The sequence below is a fragment of the Cyclopterus lumpus genome, chromosome 5 (genome assembly GCF_009769545.1).
Source record: "Cyclopterus lumpus isolate fCycLum1 chromosome 5, fCycLum1.pri, whole genome shotgun sequence".
NCBI classification, from domain to species: domain Eukaryota; kingdom Metazoa; phylum Chordata; class Actinopteri; order Perciformes; family Cyclopteridae; genus Cyclopterus; species Cyclopterus lumpus.
In genome coordinates, this window is record NC_046970.1 from 8,320,320 (window position 1) to 8,339,248 (window position 18,929).

General features: G+C 41.2%; 1 protein-coding gene across 4 annotated transcripts in view; it reads right to left on the reverse strand.

The window, feature by feature from the left end:
- The window catches only part of phf2 (PHD finger protein 2), a 29,714-nt gene that overhangs the window by 1,726 nt on the left and 9,059 nt on the right, over positions 1-18,929 (reverse strand). The window contains exons 2-21 of one of the 4 annotated variants that reach the window (XM_034532389.1): positions 16,791-16,876; positions 16,426-16,540; positions 15,900-16,060; positions 14,230-14,371; positions 13,933-14,119; positions 13,194-13,356; positions 11,650-11,737; positions 11,302-11,408; positions 9,348-9,439; positions 9,161-9,250; positions 8,128-8,481; positions 7,835-7,951; positions 6,079-6,194; positions 5,676-5,854; positions 4,295-4,362; positions 2,978-3,168; positions 1,962-2,233; positions 1,149-1,244; positions 948-1,057; positions 551-866 (exon numbers count right to left, since the gene is read on the reverse strand). In XM_034532389.1, the coding sequence (XP_034388280.1) occupies positions 551-866; positions 948-1,057; positions 1,149-1,244; positions 1,962-2,233; positions 2,978-3,168; positions 4,295-4,362; positions 5,676-5,854; positions 6,079-6,194; positions 7,835-7,951; positions 8,128-8,481; positions 9,161-9,250; positions 9,348-9,439; positions 11,302-11,408; positions 11,650-11,737; positions 13,194-13,356; positions 13,933-14,119; positions 14,230-14,371; positions 15,900-16,060; positions 16,426-16,540; positions 16,791-16,876 (3,050 nt within the window). Of the gene's footprint in view, positions 1-550; positions 867-947; positions 1,058-1,148; positions 1,245-1,961; positions 2,255-2,977; positions 3,172-4,294; positions 4,363-5,675; positions 5,855-6,078; positions 6,195-7,834; positions 7,952-8,127; positions 8,482-9,160; positions 9,251-9,347; positions 9,440-11,301; positions 11,409-11,649; positions 11,738-13,193; positions 13,357-13,932; positions 14,120-14,229; positions 14,372-15,899; positions 16,061-16,425; positions 16,541-16,790; positions 16,877-18,929 lie in introns of all 4 variants that reach the window. The other 3 variants (XM_034532387.1, XM_034532388.1, XM_034532386.1) reach the window with 3 other exon arrangements.

Below are 18,929 nucleotides of genomic sequence, written 5' to 3' on the forward strand. Positions count from 1 at the left end.
ATGTTGAAATGCATTCATTAAATGCTTTAGTCAGTCCATGCACATTTAGTTCAGGATCAGAGGCGTTCTCAGGGTACCTTGGAAACCTTGAAAGGTGCATTTATCCGACGGGTTGTGTTTTCTGCATCCAATCATTTACACATCTGCAGTTCATATAACTGTCTAGCAGGATGAATATGCTTTGCATGCGTAAAAGGCAGCAGCTGCTAAACCATACAGTTTATTACCCATTCCATTCAAGTAGTGCTTCATTTTACGAGCCTGTGATTTCCGAAGAAGAATGTCATTTTATAGGGAAAATAAGGGGAATAAATATTTTTCCTTAAAAGAGCCGCTCCATTTGATCCCAAGTAATACTTCATTATACTTTGGCAAAAAAATATATTACATGTTGAAAAAAGTGATGTAATGCTTCTTCATTAATAATAGAGCAACCAATCATGTATTCCAGGAGTTGACAACAGCACAGATGATTCAATAAATAATAAAAGGTTTGGATTCCCATCCGCCCCAAGTGGAAGCAGTCTAACCAGCTTTCTTTACGACTCACCTTTGGCGTCTGCTGACACGGCGCGATCCCCCTTCGCCGCGCTGCTGCTGTTGGTGCTAGTTGTGTTGGTGCTGTTGTTGGGAGAAGACATCGACGGTCGCCTCTGGCTAAGAAAAACCCCCGGCGCCATGGGCTGCGCCCCCCCCGGCGACTTGACTGTTCCAGTGTTGAACTCGTGGTCCGTCAGGCTGCCATCTTGGGAGTCCAGATTGTGCTCCGGCGAGCTACTGTCCTGAGAGATTTTCGGGGGCTCTTCGACTACTATTGCCTTCTTTTTGGTGCTTTTCTTCTTCTTCTTAGTTTTCTGCTGCTCCTCCTGAGGACAGATACTTTCTTTTGTTGGGCACAGCGACAGGTACACTCACTATCACGATGTGGAAACAGTGTCATGACATACCTGATGAGAAAGCTTTGCTGCGGCTGCAGCCAGACCCGTTTCAATGGCAGCCACTCGGGCTCCGTCTCTCGCCGGCCGCTCCTGACGAGGAACCGAGGGTCCCACGCGGGCTGTGACGACATCCACGTAAAGGTTTAGAAAACATTTACTCCCTAAGTCTGTAAAGTGTAACACTCACATTACAAAGGCAGGTGTATTTACCTGTCGGGCTGTACGGAGTGTCGTCACTGCTTTTCCGTTTTTTCGATCTGGATTTGAAAACGGGATTGTCCTCTTCGGACTCCAATGAGGGGTAAACTAAAATCGTAAAGATGCAACCGATTACAATTGTCACATATGTAAAGCATAGACTATGACTCAAGTGCACTTATTTCTGCTTTCCGTGCATCTAAAAGTTTCCATTGACAGCATGCGGTACAGCTGTGAGACAGCTGTTGACTCGCCCCTTCCCTCTGCCTGCTCACAGCCAAAATTCCATCCAAGACATTTAATATCGGATAATTGGATAATCAAGATTAACAGCTAGGGAATGTTCGTGCTACGAGCAACTAATTAGACGCTAATTAGAAGTTCAAAAAGCATGTAAAATAACAATTCGCAACTCTTTAATGGCTTATTAACAAGCTGGGAGGAACCATTGAGCTGTGTTTGGATGGGGCTCACGAAGAAAACGTTTCGAACTTTTCACAAACTGGAACAACACTAAAGGGCAGATTTGGTAAAGGAGGCATGAAAAATAAACACAAACCCTATCATCTTCTCCTGATGAAAAGTTCAAGGCCAAATTTAGAACTAAAGGCCCACATGTTGATCCATCAAGGGTCAATCTGTTTTTAACAGCACCTGCTGGCAGCGGTGACAATCGGGCGTGGCAGATAATTATTTTCTCATTAGATCGCTTGAAGAAGTAACCCCGTGACACTGGCCTGTCCACGGCGAGCTCCGGTCCTTAATAATAAATACAAATGCTACTCAAACAGAAAAATGAGGAATGAGTTGGCTTCTGGTGCTCACCGTAGTCGGAGTCCTTGAAGCACGCGTCCATGTGGTCCTGGTCGTCGTCGTAGTCCAGACTCTCGATGCTGCTGCTCTTCCTGGGTTTCTTCGGGAGCCGCTTGGTGGGCCGCTTGCTGTTGCCGCCGGCCTTCTTGCCGGCCTGCGCGCCGTGCGAGTTGCTCTTGGACTGGCTGTTGTTCTTGGACTGGCTGTTGCTCCACGGCTGCTGCAAGCTGTCTGAAGACGACAGGTTGGCCATGGACAGCATGCCCTGAATGGCCTCCTGTGTGCTGGGAGATGCAGGTGGCTGACTGTAAGTACGTCAATAAAAAATACACAACAACACAGCCATTACACAGCAGTCGGCATGCTGACAAGAGGTGTAGAGTGAAAAGAAAGGCTTTGAAGTCAGCAGTTGTGCTATAGAGCGTCGTTAGCATTTGGAAATTGTAGCGCAAAACTCCAAGGACGTGTGATTAGTTTAAGAAGCAGGTGCGGAAATATCTTCCCACACCTATTAAGTTGTTCGCTGCTGAGCTGCGACAACGAAGCGAAGCAGCTTCACTTCCCGCACTCACCACGCTCCCTCTTCAAAGCCCCGCCAAACAATTTGAGAAATGAACATCATTTCAGCCAATGTTTCTCTCTTTCTATCACTGCTCATTTGTAGCTTTCAATGTGGTGGAAATAGACCATCAAGAGCCGAACCCGACATCAAATAAGCAGGAGGCAAAGGGAAGAGCCTGGAGCAAGGCAGCCTTTGATAGATTACGGCGTAATGAACCAAACGTCGATCTTTCAGCTCGGATCAAAGTTATAAAATTCAGCTTTTTCATCCGATTACATCGCCTTTGAGCGTGCCGTTTGTCAGTCGGTCCATTTTGGACTCTAAAATTAATTTGCTGAGAGGGGAAAAGAAAAAAAGGGCCCCGCGGGGGCCATTCAGAGAGCAACGCTGTGCATGTGCCGCAACCCAAAGTGTGTTTAGATTGGTGCTGAAGGAACCGAGTGACATCATGGGGGGGGCAGTCTACCTGTTGGCGCTGTAGTCAATCCCTCCCACTTGCTTGCTCGCCTGCAGGAGGTCGAGAATCCCTGCAGCGCTGCCGCCCTTTTTCTTGACCTTAGAGTTGCGACTCTTCGCCTCAGGCTTGGCCTCAGACTTGGCCTCAGACTTGGCCTCCGTGTCTATGTGCAGAGTCTCTTCGTCTGAGGAGTCCACAGTCTGCTTTTGGGACAAAGTGGTAGAAGAGAAGAACAATGCGAGAGAACACATGAGAGACAAAGGCATTTGCAGACAACGTTCCTGTTTTGAATGGGATTTTTCTGTTTGGGGTCCCTGTGTATCAACATCTAATGTTTTCTTTCATAGACCGTACACATGAAGTGGAAGTAGTCACCGGAACGATAACCGGTAGCCCTAAAGGATTGCTTTATGGTCTATTTGAATCTAAATGGACCATAATATACTAAATGAACATGCTGTATTGAAGAAGACTTGAAACTAGAGATTGAGACCATAAACTCATGTTTGCAGTGTTTACTGAGGGAATAAAAATTGAGAAGTAGAGTCATTTTCTCATAGACTTCTCTTCAAACAGACGAGTCGCCCCCTGATAGACATTAGAGAGGATGCAAGTTTAAATCACATCTACAGTGGCTTCACGTGACAGAACACAAGGTTGTCGCCTGATTTTCCTGCAGTTTTATTGTTTGTTATGTGACCGTGACCAAAATTACCCAGGCCTTAGGGGCAAAAGTTAGCTGTAGACCCCGACCGACACTTATTTTTTGGTTATTTAGTTTCACACAAATGTATTTAGAAATTTGCACCATGTCAATTTTGACAAATGTAGACAAAACGGGTAACAATACAGCTGCTACAGGGCCTTGTGTCATTAGATCGACCACAAATTATAAATTCACAATAAATCTGAGGCTTGTGAGACCCCAGAGGATCTGAAGTAAACTATAAGACCGTGTTCTGATTTTCAGTAACCTCTCACTAGTTAACCCAATAGCATCTGATAAGAGTCTGTTTCTTCTTCTTCCCCCAGACATGCCACAGGTAATTCCTTCTTCAGTATGTGGCGGTCCACAGCTGAGGGAGCTTCTTCTTCTGATTCACCTAGAATTCACTTTTTACAATAGTTTTTTTGGTTGTTGTTTTTTTTTTTAAAGGTGTTTTGCAGTATGTTCTTGTGCATAACATCTTCTAAAACACGATTGTTTATGACATAAGTTCAGATGTAAAGTGTTAGAGCTCATGAGTGGGCGGAGCTGTCCTCCGTTTCATCACTGAACAGTCTCTTCATGTAGAAAGGGTAGTCTAAGTGTCATGTGGTACGTACCTTGGTCACCGAGGGTTGGAACTTTGGTTTCTTGGCTGGCTGAATGGGTTCTTTGATGTCTGACAAAACTGGAAGAAAATACATTCACCAATAAGCAATAGCTAAAACAAAAGTTATTGATTTAAAATTCTATGTTTTCATTATTAATAGCCTTGCTAGGCATCAGTGCTAATACTATACCCGATCTTCGGTACTCATGACAAAGCAATACATAAAGGACCAGCGTGTAGGATTTAGTGGAGGAGCGTGGGAGCAGGCTGAACTAAGTGAAACCCCCCTGCTCACTCCTCCCTAACATCTACCGCAGAGTGCAACGCCGGGGAGGTGTTGTGGTTGTGGACCTTCGCCTCGCTAAGGGACCATCCTTTCCGTAAAAACACTACTTAGGAAGCAACGAAATTTGCAGCGGTTGCCGTTACCACGGTTTTGCACTTTGCGCCTTATGTTACCGCGGTTTCACGAGTGCGGTTGAGAACTACGGCGGCCTTCAGGTAAAAACGGTAGTCACCGTGACATCACCCATAGTTTTGTGGACTATGATTTTGGCATTTTGGTTGCGGACATCTTGGTTTATAGCTGTCGCCATCTTGTTTATTTGCAACCAGAAGTGACAAAGAGAGGGTGGAAAGAAGTCCAACCGAACGCTGACTAAGGCGAAGGCGACGACAATGTTACAATTGTGAAATAATGAAAACATAGTTATCATTTTAAATTTCTGCTTGTACAGTAGATTCCCCCAAATCCCACATTGGACCTTTAAAAAAACAAAAAAAAACCAGCTATATATATTTTTGGTAGAATTAAATACGTTTAAATGTAGTCCAATAATTAGACTGACATTCTATTTAAATTCAGTTTATTCATTCTGATTTGTTAAAGTCAATTTTGATTGCCCGATTTTGCAAATCACAAATGTTCACAAATATACGTGTGCTGTGTGAAGCTACGGTAGACAATGCTAGGAGCTGCTTTTCACGCTGATCACGGAATCATGTCGATTTAGGAGTTGCTATTTCCGTAACAACCTGTACGGCTGCGACAATTTCCCATTTGTCGTGGGTGTAGCTCCGTAGCTAGCTAGCTGTGTAGGAACTCATCATTCTGCCTACAAAGCTTTGATTGGTCAATTTATTTCTCCAACAGTGAAAATAAACAACCAATGAGCACAACAGCAATCCCATTCAGTGAACGGATGTTTAACACTTTTTTATACATCCATGCTTAATGCTTCAGTAAAAGAAAAGAAGAAAAATGAATTCCCTCATTTTAATCAGGAAATATCAGATCAAAGAACAAACAAGTCTATACTATTTGTGTTGAGGTTTATACCCAGCCCGAGACGATAGTTTAAATAAACTGAAACACGACACGTAATACTCACAGGACAGATCTCTCTTGATGGTGTTCTTTTTCCGCCTGATGGGGAATTCGTCAATCTTCAGCTCCCCCTCGTCGGAGACGTACTCGTACTCGTCTCTCACCGGCTTGGATTTGTCCTCTTTTAGGTTTTGTAATGATCCAAAAACACTTGAGTTGGTCTGAGGTTTCAGTGTCTTGGAGCTGAAAGGGAAAACCACAGGACAATGAGTGAGTTGAAGCGAGGCTCAGTCGGGCACTCGCCGTGAGAAGTCCTTGACTTGGCTCTAATGGCTCTGGTGCTGATCACATAGCACATAGCTTTATAATCACCATAACGCACCACATGAGACAGTTAACGCGCCCTTCTCTCCGGAGAACTAGTCTGCCAAACGTTCCTACGGCAAATCACAGCCTATCATACTTACCCGAGTGTCTTCTTGTGCGACATGGTGAAGCTGAATCTGTCTTTATTGCCCGACAGCGGTGTCCTGTCAAACTTGCACTCCTCCTCCATTTTCAGCAAGGAATCTGGTTTACTATTCTGTATAGTCAAAGAAGGAACAATGTCAGAGGAGCACACGCATCACAGCATTTATAGTGACGAGAATCAAAAGATCCACGTTTAAAGATTCACTTAAGGCGCGACACTTCAGACAAAAACATGGTTTTTCATGCACTTTTACTGCTTTGTCGGCTTTCGTCTGTCGATTTCTCTTAAATTCACCAAAAGTTACCATGAGATAATGCCTCATTTGCATATTTAAAAAGAACATTAACAAAAAACGTATTGTCTTAATGTCAGTAATCAACTGGGGAGGTTTCATGGTGATCTTTTTTTTTTAACCCTCTTCAATTTAACAAAATATACCTTTAAAGGCCGTTTTCTCTAAATAAGTTTGTTCTCAGACTCTGAGCCAGAAATCTCCCCTTCAGCACCTCTGACTTTATCCAATGTTCAGATTTCTGTTCTAGAAATGTATGCAAATTGCCACATATTTGATAAGATAATGCCTCATTTCAATATCTAAACATAACATTTTCAGAAGACATATAATATGTTCTTAATGTAATGGTGATATATTTTAGTTGTTTACTTTACACCTCAAGTGATGTCATTTTAACGTCTGTTATTGGACAAAAAAATTCAATGATACAAAATGTATCATCAGTAACTTTCTATAAACAAACAATAAAATAAAACCATTTCTATTAATAATTTAAAAAAAGACTGAAATCATCATGATGTAAATCCCCACAGTTGATATTCTCTTGTGACATTTTCTGACCCAATTTAAAGTAAACCAAATTTACGAAAAAAAGGAATGCAACGCCGGTGCCATGAAAGAAAATCACCACCGAGCCGACTGTGTAATTAACTGAAACCCAAGAATATGCATTTTACCAATATTCCTTTCCAAACTAAAAGGCATGCGACGCCACCGCGTAACCTGAAGCCGACAGTTAACGTTTGTCTTGTGCGGTCTTTGTAACCGACGGCGACATCGGCCTTAACTGCCCTGCACACGCTGCAGGGAAGCTGTGAACACTTTTACGTGATTGGACGGCGATCACGAGCGACGATGTGGCCCCCTGGTGATTTTGGTAAACATCTCACAGGGTTCTCCAGCTCCATTTGCGAGTGCTTGGCCTGATGTGAAGGAGCAGTTGGATGGAGCATACCACAGCAGTCCGGCATTGAATTTTCCCACGAAACCAAAAGCCCTGCGAGGTCTTCCGTTTTACAACAACGACACAAAAATGACGCTCCCAAAAAGCCTCCCCTTGTTGTTCAGCAATACAACAAAGATGAAGGCATATGTAAATACTTAGATGGAAGGCAGAGGATATGGACGTGGCCTAATTCCATTAGATAAACTCTGGGATTGTGGATTTTTCTGGAGCAGCTCTTGATGAGCTGCAGGCCTCAAATGTGCTACTCCGGGGCGACATCATTATTGTTGCTGATTGCTTTGAAGTGAAGTATGCAAATCACTTCTGGATGATCCGACTTTATATTGTTCCTTTTCTTCTGCTCAGCCGCGAGGCTCGTCACCTTAACAAGTGTTTGAGTCGTCTTTACCAAAGGTTTATTTGAACATGTGAAGGATTGTGATATTATTTACTTTGGCCTGTAACAAGCTGCCATTGCCATTAACATTGACTCGGCTGAAACGCTCTTACCTTATACTTCCATTTCGCTTCAGTCTTGTTTTTATTCTGCTCTCTGATGTCAAACTTCTCCATGTTGTTCTGCTTTGACATTTCCTTCTCCGATATACTCAGGACGTTCTTTACAGCCTGAAGAAAGACGCAGTGATTAACAGGCAGAAAGCGGCTATGGGTGGCTTCATTTTGCAAGTTCAAATGCTTGAACTTGCAAAATGGCTCACGTTAAATGAAACCTATGGATACAAATAATCGTTCCACAAAACAAGGACGATTTCATTTTTCCGTTAATGTTGCTGTGCGCTCACCTTTGTCTTTTTCGGCTGGTCCATTTTGCTCAAGATGTCTTTTGCATGGGACTCAAGTGCAGCGAAGCTGGAGGGTTTAGGAGGCGGCGACGACTCTTTTACTTTCTTCGCTTTCTTCTTCCCTCCTTCCTTGACCTTGGGAACCTTTGGAGGCTTGGGGGCCTTGGGCATCTTCGGGGGTTTGGGAGGCTTGGGAGGCTTGGGGGGTTTGGTAGCTTTCTTTCTGGCCTTCTCTCTGCTGGGTGAGGGGACGTGGGCCGGGGAAACGGGCTCTTCAGGCTCAGAGTGGGTGGACGGGGACTCCTCCACCGGTACCTTAATGCTGGGCTCACTCTTAATGGCTTTTGTTGCATTCTAGAAATAAAAGCACGGAATTGTGAAGTGAGCTATAGTTTTGTCATCGGCAATCAAACCCCAACTGAGACAATTGAAGCCCCACTGCACTACCACTGAACTAGTTAATTGGCCAATTAGTTAAAAAAAATAAAATACATACAAATGTTATTAATTAATTAATAAAGACATTATTTATTTTATTTGATTAATCAATACTTAATTTAAGACACCTCTGTTTGTCTTATTTTCCCAATTTCAGTTATGGTGTTAAATTAGTGTCCAACAACAGACCTCACAACAGAACAACTTCCTTGACTTTAAGTAGTGTTGAGATAACAGTCAGGAACCATTTCAGTCTCAGTGATGCGAATGTTCTTAAAAACTACATGGATTATGTGATGTTAGTGACAAATCCCACTTTAACCCCTGCATGGACCCATATCAATAAATGTTTTTTACTTGACTTTGGTGCTACAATAAAAGGCATCAGAATCATTGGGGACCATGAATATCCCCAGATGGATGGATGCAGTTGTTGCATTCTTAACAGTAGTGATTGAGGGACTCTCATGTTGCATGTTGGCCAACATCTTGATCTAAGAATTCAAAAGGCCCTCTCTTCCCACCGAAGTGTAAAAAACTACCTGTAACTTTGAGAAAGCTGTTGATTATGTTGACAAAAATAAAATCATATTACCTCCGACAGTCTGATCTCTTTGGCAAGATCCTTGATGAGCTGTGATGGTTTCATGTTCTCTGGAAGCTCGTCTTCATGTTCCAAGAGCGCCTGTTCCGAGGAAAACAAACAAACCTGTCATTGATTTTTATAGCCGCTTCGATGGAGGGCTGACACACAACACAAACGCAACACAACGTGTCCAAACCTGTTTTTTAGTCCAAGCCCTGAAAGCTCCATTGATGATTTTGGCACCATGTATCAGGTATGGGGCTGGCTGCTTATTTGCTTTGTGTAAACCTGCAGGAAGAATGCAAACGTTAACACTAAATGAATCCGGACTTTTGAACTTTGAAAAAGTCAAGCCCATTAAGTTATATACATGCTCACAGCACTCAAGAGATTTACAAGATGTAACTGAACGAGCTGACGGAGAGACGCCAAGTGAAGTTGTTCTGTCAACCGGGTGACTGGACAAATTGTCCTGCTAGAGCACCCAAACATACACAGTGACATGTAAGTGCTTGAGCTAGACAATCAAGATCTCCCTGCTCACTCACTCAATCTGGATCAGCTCCATTACTAAAATGTCATATGAGACTACAATAAGTATGTTTTCCTGTGTGAAATAAAGCTTATTTAAAGAAATACACAGTATACTATGCAATATACTTCTATTAGAAAGTGTACACTATGCATGTGGTTTTGCCAAAATGCAGTTCCTCATACAGCCAGTTGAGTTTGGCTCCAAAAGAGTCAATTCCCATAGACGTCCATGTTAAAATGGCCAACTTTACAGCAGAAATAAACATGTTTTCAGCCGGGTACAAAAAAAAATCTTTAAATAGTTCACCTGTTTAAGCTTTATCAAGGCTTAAAGTTGTTCATAATTTAGGGCCTGGCAGCTCTGAGCGACAGGTGGGTGCAGTCACATGCTAGCTGTTAGCTTGGCTAACAGGGCGTCCAAGCCTGTGCTCCAGGTTTTTTTGTTGTAAAAATTAAAATTTTTAAAATTAAAAAGTAAAATTCTTGTATTATTTTATTTTATATATATTAGTACTAATTAGCAAGTATCGGTGTCTGTGCTCACCATACCTGGCTTGTTAGCTTCACATGTTGCACGTAAAGACACTCTCAGGAGTTTGCCATTCATTTTTTGTGGAAAGTACATTACAAACATGCGTGTTTGTAATTAAAACATGCCTGTTTGTAATGTACTCCAAATTAATATCTCAGTTAATGTGAATTACGTATGCCCCTTTCAAATTAAGCTAGCTCAGGGTGACCCCAAACCCAGAGCCTTAAGTGTGTTGCATGTTCATTAACGCACACATGTATGCACTTACTGATACACTATTTTTGACAAAATGGTTGACAATTATTTCAGCGTTTAGCACACCCATAGATCGCACCTTTCCCCACCACACCGTAGACATAAAAGTATGTTTTGTCTCCCAAAATCCACCAAAAGACATTTGTTTTGAAAGCTGTATAAAACACTAGTAACATGTTACAAATAATACCTTTAAATTGACTATTTAATCGTCAAAAAATGTATGTGAAATTATGCAAATTCAGCTTTCATGCAGATGTGTATTTCCTCTTTATTTACAGTTTAAAAGCACCAAACATAGTAGCTCCATCAACTGAAGTAAATTTACGAAAAAAACAGGAAATTATTCATAACAACATAACCCCCTGCGCTGAATGAGCTGACCTCGAAGTGAAGATGAAATAACGTTCTATTGTGGGTGAGTGTGCATCGCACACAACAGCAATCTGGCTCTAACACGCATGCACATGCACAGAGAACAGTGGAAACATAAACAGATTGGCCCGAGCCAGCTGAGGGGAGTTTAAACACAGGCTTGTAATGGAGCAAGTGATTCTAGCTGGGCCAAACCGTTTGAAGCTAATCATCTGTGAACTCTGCGATTTCCCCGATTTAATGACTGAAATAATATTAAGAGCATCCGTCTCCTCATCTGTGCAGCAGACATGCAGGCATAGTTCTGACATTGTTTGTGCTTTCTCTGCTTTCACGCATTCTTCTGTGGCAGCGCGAGTTAAAAGAGGATTTACGTTTACATTGAAATACCACAAATTAAAAAAATCATTAAAAAAAGAATCCACAAATACATGTGACTGATTTAAGAGTTTACCTTTGAATCGTTCGAGGAGATGTCGTCCCACATACCAGCACGCCGTTTCGTAGTTGGGGAAGGGGTTGAGAGTTCTGACCTTTAGCCGCTTTTCGATTTCATACGCTCTGAGGAGGAATAAACCGAGATGTTTCAGCTAAACATTGTCACGAGGTACCAACAGGTTTACTGCAACAAACTATGCAATTCACAAGGTATTTTCCAAACGTGGAGGATTCATAAACAGATGGATGGAATCTGGAGCTAAAAACAAAGTCCTGAACGGAGAATCGGGTTCATAGAATGAAATAAAAAGAGAGAAAAAAGAAACACAGCATAAAAGATGTGTGTTAAGACAGGTGTCCAAACCTCATCTGCATCTCCACACTCAGATTGTGGATGAAGTGTCCCGAGAACGCCAGGCAGTCGACCGGAGTCAGTATTGCATTGATCCAACCTGAGGAGCCGATCACATTTCAACAACCAAAATTAAATTAAACCCAGTGACTGTAAATAATAGAGATATATTCATTAATGCAATATTTCCCTTACCCACTACATAGTTCTATACCAGTAAACATACTTTTACACTAGTACATATTCTTATCATTGATTTTATACTTTTAACACATTTTTAACACAGAACTTCCCCTAAATTGAACATATGGCAGTGTTAATAATATTATTATGAATAATGACAATAATAATAAAAAAAATTATCAATTGGAAATTAATAAAAATCTAAACAAAAAGTTTAAAAGTACTGTTAAGTTAAAAATTAAGTAAATAAATTAAATTTTTAAAAAACTGAAAAGATTAAGAATCCAGAGTGCAGAATACATTTCTCTTCCTTTGAATTAATTCTCAAAAACATTTCCCAGATGGGCTAAACCATGTTTCAACCAGTGGCCAAAAGAGGGACAACCAACATTATAGTTTTTGATGGATTCATTGATTTATTACGTGTCCCACATGGGAACACATGGTGATGTACAGGATGGGACGGCGATCGTCAGAGATTCCACAGCCTTTACACTGGGAGAGCTCTCCCTTTAATATCCCTGGCTGTGTTGGACTAATGAGGATGAAGCTGTGAATCCACGAGCAGCACTTCTTGTACATGTCGTACTTTGATTAGTCAGATGTGTCAATTGCCATTTGTTTGCGATATTTGTTGCTATTGTCTATTTTATCCATAAAGAAAATCTCACCTGATTTTTACAACGTACAGTATATTACTACTTTGACATAACATATCATGTAATGTGATGAATAATTGTATCCATATATCCCACACCTTAATATTTTCATAAATCCCCCCCCCAAAAAAATGCATGTCGTTTCCATTTTGTTCAGTATGAATTATGAATGAATAATTGTGAAAATACACCATCTACAAATTAGACCAGAGAAGTAAAGTATTTGAAGTAAAAAATACTCACTTTTATCTCTCCGTACTGTTTTTAATGAATTACTTTGTGTCTAAAAGTGTAGTGAATACAAAATATAGTGAATACATTTCCAAAGTGGAGTCTTTAGAATAATAACTGTGCATGAGCAACAGTCTAAAACCGAAAGATATCCATTTACAGTGGTTTACAAAAACTGAAAAGAAAGCTGGAAGTATGTTTAGCATTTCTTTTGCTTGAAAAAACGACTTGAATGATGATTCAATTCTGAGAAATCAGTTATTTTGTTAAGAGCTAAACATTCTCTCAAATCCAATGGACATATTGTAAATGTTTTCTCTGCCATTTTGTACACACATACCACACTATGTTTGGACTTTTTGGGATCTCCATTACAATTGCAAACCGTTCCGATTGGTCTGTTATAACGGACGCAGGGTTGCAGTGGCAGTATCATCTATTCTACATTACTGGGTGTTCTCCCAGTCGCGGTGCGCCTCTGACCTGATGGGATGAACAGCGTCTGGCCTTGCTTCAGACTGCATTTGTAACACTTGTCCACCTGGTCGGCGAAGAACATCTCGCTGTGATTGGACGATGACCTCCAGCGCTCGTACAGAGATAGGTTGGCGGAGGTGGGCTTGATGAGGAAGAAGATCTTTTCCCCCTGCAAACACAGACACCGTCACGTTATCTGGCACAATCAGCATCATCATTGTATGAGATGGAGTTGAATGAATTCCACATTACGTCTTGAAATTAAACCAGTTGTATAAACTAGGGAAATACTGATATGTTGTTGCGTGATAATGTAGCGATTATCAAACACGTTGATTTTTCTTGAATAATTAAACAGTTTGTTAAAAAAAATGTTTTTACTTTATTTGTGTACCTAAAGCACTCTTATTCTATTTTCTTTTACTGATGGACAATTGTTCATTCCTTTGTTCAGATTGCACAGAAAGTGCATGCTTTGATGTTGGATGCTACAGGGACAGTGATAAATGCATAAAAAAATAAGACATTTTGTAACTCAGATTTCATGCATATGGTGGTGTGCTCCTTTTACTTTGACAGTTCTCCTAAATTACATTTTTTGAAATTGCAATTTATGCAATATCACGATATATAGGATCATAAACCCCGGTATCACAATAAGCGTTGTATCGCCAGATCCTTGCCAATACACAGCCCTACTATAAACTAATATTTCTGATCACATCCGACCATAAGTGTCACAGACCTTCAGGACGTGGTACCAGGCGGAGGCGCCGCCGCACTCAATGTGGAAGTCTGTGTAGCTGTCTTTGACACAGATGAGACAGTATTTGGTGACTTTTGGCTTCCCGAGCAGAGCGTCGTCGGGCCAGTAGTTTCCCACCCAAGACAACCGCCGCACGATCTGCGGACTCTCCACTATTGAGTTCATCCTGTCCCAGAAAAACACAACAAGTCAATCAGTACCGGGGGATTTCCAGACTGCCGTCTTCACACACTCAAATCGGACTCCGTTTCAAACATCACCATCAGAGAGCCTTACCTTGCGTCAGAGAACTCCAGGTTGATGACGTTTAACACTTTCTTTCTGTTTGTACTGTAGTAATAGTCGACAAACTCCTTGAGCTTCATCTTGCTGTCTGATTGTTTGGTGACGTCAACGACGTCCACGCCGACATCGGGACCTGGGGACACGGACGGAGGGACTCGGTAAAACAAGCTGGAGAAACACTAACCGCCTACAAGTAAACAGGAAACTGGTGAACAAAATATGTCTGCAGCAGCAGTGTGCTATTGATGTGTAACAAGTGATCTCATCACTGAGCAACAGTGCACAAAGAAAATATAGGATACATGCGCCCCCTACTGATAAGAAAGTAGTATAGCACAGTGTTTGTTTCCCCTCTTTCAAATATATAGAATACTTTTATAGTAACAGAAAAACTAAAAAACTAAAAACGTATAATAAAGAAATTACTTAATTAAAAGATGATGTTCCCTCTTCTATTGCTCATTCTCTTATTTTGAAAGCACTGCCCAAAATAACTTTGACCTGCTTTGTAAATGAAGATATTCATAATAATAGTAGTATAGCATCATTAGTTGTGTATTTATGGCAGTATTAGTTATACTGGAGTAGTAGTAAAGTAAAGTAGTAAAAGTTGTTAATATAATAATACAGCACCTAATACTGTGAGTACAGCAGTAATTGTAGTAGATGTACTAGTACAGTGCTAGCAGTACAACGGTTGTAGCAACAGTAGTTGTAGTGGTAGTGCAATAGTAGTGTACAGCACTAGTAGTGGCCACAGTAGTACTAGCTCCAGTTTTGCTGTACAAGTAATGACTATTAATTAGAAGTGGCAGCAGTAGTAGTCGTAGAATAAGAAACCATATTAGTAGTTATCACAGTATCAGTAGTGTTGTTAGTATAAGTAGTAGTAGTAGTAATGATTTTACTCATATCACTTATTCCTGTAATAATAATAGTAACAGTTGCTGTGGTAATAGTAGCAGTAGTTGCAGTGATAGTATTAGTTAACCCTGTGATCCCCACAACCAGCTGGCAGGTTCGAAAAGCATGTTGTTGTTTAGTTTTTTTAAACACCAAAAATGTATCAGAGCCAGAAACACAGAATCTATCGTCGAATTTTCAAATTCCCAATGGTCCATGAATGTATAATTTTGTGACAAAACTCTTCATTTCGGAAAAGCAACCAAATATAAGCTTAAAATCGTAATATTGTAGTATCTCGTTAAAAATGTTGCCAAAAAAAAAGAAGTTTGCAAGTACCACATCCTCTGAAAAACTTTTACAGCTGAGCCCAACAGTAACGAGACCAAACTGCAGGCCGTTTACACGGACAAGAGAGTTTGTAAGTACAGGTTTTATTTTTTCAATTGTCTTTTTCTTTTTTTGTGATTTCTGCTAATATAACTGTGTTATTGTGTTTTTAAAAGAGCTGATTATTGCAGTAACAGAGGCAGTAGAAGCAGTAGTGCACCAGCAGCAGTAGTAGTAATAGTATGAGCACTAGTAGTAGTTATAGTGCAGTAGTGGTAGTACTGCAGTAGTAGCAGTATCAGCAGCAGTGATGTCAACGCCTCGTAGCAGTAACAGTTGTAGTAGTAGTAGTAGTTAGATAGTTACGCAGTACAAAGAAGAGTAATAGCAGCAGTAGTTGTGGTAACCGTGGTCACCGCGGTCCTTACCAACATAGTTCTCCACATCGCTGATGTAGAAGGTGGGAGCAGGCAGGGACATGCCCAGGCCGTCCTTCTTCTGCACCAGGATTGGCTCGTTGAAGCCGCCCTCCTCCAGGTAGTCCATGGTCAGCTGACCGCCGCTCAGCTTCACCACCACATCGTCAGCACTGGAACCCACGCAGAGGGAGTGTGTTAAGGGTTTTCACCAGTGGAACAAATGCAATGGGCTGATTACAGAGCCAGCAACTGAAGGCAGAACTTTAAAACGTTATTAGACAGTGCCCCCTAGTGGCGTTATTACTAATGTGAGGAATAATATTGACAAGAGGCCAAACCATCATAACGAATCATTGAATGTGGTTATATTTGGATGCATTAAAAAGGTGATCCCGGGTAGTTAGGTCAATTGTAATAGAGGGCTTACCACCTGATCTCACAAGATTTCAGCATGTGTTAAAAGTTGGACAGTTCACCGAGGAGGAGTACAACAAAAAACAGTGGGGGTGTCTTCATGTGTCTGCAGTGTCTTTACCTTGGAAAGGTCCTGCTGCGCAGCTCCTTTATGAACACCTGACTGCCATTCTGAACAGCCTTGATGTCTGTGCTTTGCCCCGTGTCATGTTTACTCCAGTTCTTTTTCTTTTTCACTGAGGAGCAGACATTTTAACAAAAAAACACTTAGAATGCAACACGACACAGATAGAAAAAAAAGACAAATAATTGTGTTTCAAACTCAGACAAAAGAAAAATCATGTTATACTTAAAACGGTTTGATGTGTGCTTAGAGTTTTATATCACGTGACAGTAAGTTGAGGAAGTAGTGAAGTGCTCACTTCGCCACGGCAGGTGTTTCACATCTGTCACCGTTTCATTCGCAACATTTCATTCGCTACTTACGTGTGGATTTGCCTTGGGACTTCTCGCAGTTTGGGCAGTGATATATGTCGATATTTGGAGCGTCATCTTCATCCACCTCAACACAGCTGAAACAACACGAGAAACCTTTTTTATTGTCGAGGAATGTGACCTTAAAGGACCCTGTTTTTTCCAAAACATGTGGACATTTGTTCTAACTCTCTCCACTCCCCTGCAGTATAAACGAGAAGTACCGCCTCCCCAGTTCCGCCTCTCCAAAACGGCATCACTTTAGCATTTGATCCTTTTCGGAAAAAATGCTAAATTCATATGGCCAATTGTCATAATTGGGCATATGAATTTTTGAGTTATGGCCAAAGTCGACATGTAATCTTGATCGTTCAAATTCCAATCAGTTCATCCTTGAATGCAAGTGAATGTCTGTGCCAAATGTGAATATGGTTCACTCAAGGCTAGTTGAGATGTCGCAAGAACTGCCACCCGATTGAAGTCGCAGTGACCTTTGACCTAAGAAATCAGTACAGGTGGAGGTTTAAAGAAATGACCTGTTCCTTATATATGGCTTTCGTTAGAGCGGCCGGACGGAAGCAAGTAACAGACAAACGGACTCTCTCAATAACGGGAGAAGGAATACAACAAAAGTTTGCTTTAAAGATAAATATAAATTAGTTGAGTTTCATCAGTGACATCAAGTATGCTTTTATTTTTTTACACAAAGTTACAGAATGATCACTGCATCACTGCAAACTCACCATTCATTTTGTGAAACGACTAATTGTTTCAGCTTATACCACCAAAACGTTACAAAAGGTAAGAGTTTCAGCTCTTTCTAAAAAAAAAAAAACTACAACAAAGTATCTGTATAGAACTGATACTTGCAGTGAAGCGACATGATCAGAAATAAGTGGTGGTCAGGGAGAGAAAACACACATTGGCCTTGAGCAACTTTAAAGGACACAAGCACACACTTTCATACATTAATGTTCAACAAAACACAATAGTTCTCATACTGTCTGTTTAAATATACCTGTGAGTATACATATACATACATACATATATATATATATATATATATATATATATATATATATATATATATATATATATATGACCCCCCCTAGTGAAAAAAGAAGCCCAGTTTGCTCTTATTGGTCGGCATTTTCCGCTCCTCTGCATCAGCCAGAGACTCAAGCTTAGTTTACTAAGCTCCATTATGTGTGTCAACTGAACAGAGTATAGTGGCACTTCTACCGGCGACTGAATAGTTGTGACATCACAACCTCACGGAAGTCCCGGCGGCTCATTTAAAGGTTTCTGAATACGGGCTGTGTGGACTAAACATGTTCATACTTCCGCATTATTTATGGCTCTTATATCTGCTTTACAATAAATAAAAAAACAATCCAAAAAAGGACATGGAAATCTCCCTTTACTAAAATGGAACATGGACTACGAAACCCCACGGGTATAGTCCTTTAAAATGAGTCATGGTCCACAGCAGGGAGGCATCGGGTCCTCGTATGACAAAAAGCCAGCACAGTGGAGGACAGCACAATACCAACGCCGCCCAGTAGACTTCAAACGCCCCCCATTTGAACACTGTGGTTAACGGCTGCTGCGAGAGGAAGTTTCGGTTGAATTGGCGCGAGGCAGATTGCCTCCGTTGGTACCTTTGATGTAATAATCCTCTCTACATTTGAGTTTGATTTTTTTTCTTCATAAAAGCTCCTTTAAAAAAAAAACTAAAAAAAACGAAAGATATAGAAACCTGCACGAGAGATAAATACTGAGGCAAACAGGACAGTCGATTAGTTTGAAATGATGACGGTGAATGCACCGCTCTATTCCAAACAGCAGCTGTCGCGGCCTTTTTTTGCACAAGCAAATTCCTCCCATTTGGAGCCGCTGCTCTCAACCTGAAATGAGTTGGGAGTTTCCCCCAGAATGCTTCCTTCGCGTACCCCCTCCTCTCCTTCACGGCTTTTCTACAACCGCCTACTCGCTTTCACCGTGTGCAAATACAGGAGTGGTAAATCCCGAGTGTGCCTGTTTCTGATCCTTGACGTGGTGGCCCGGAGGACAACTTCTACAATTCTCACTAAATATGAAACGTACATAAAAACCAGCTGTTGAGACTCTTTCACTGACAGCGTTTTGTTG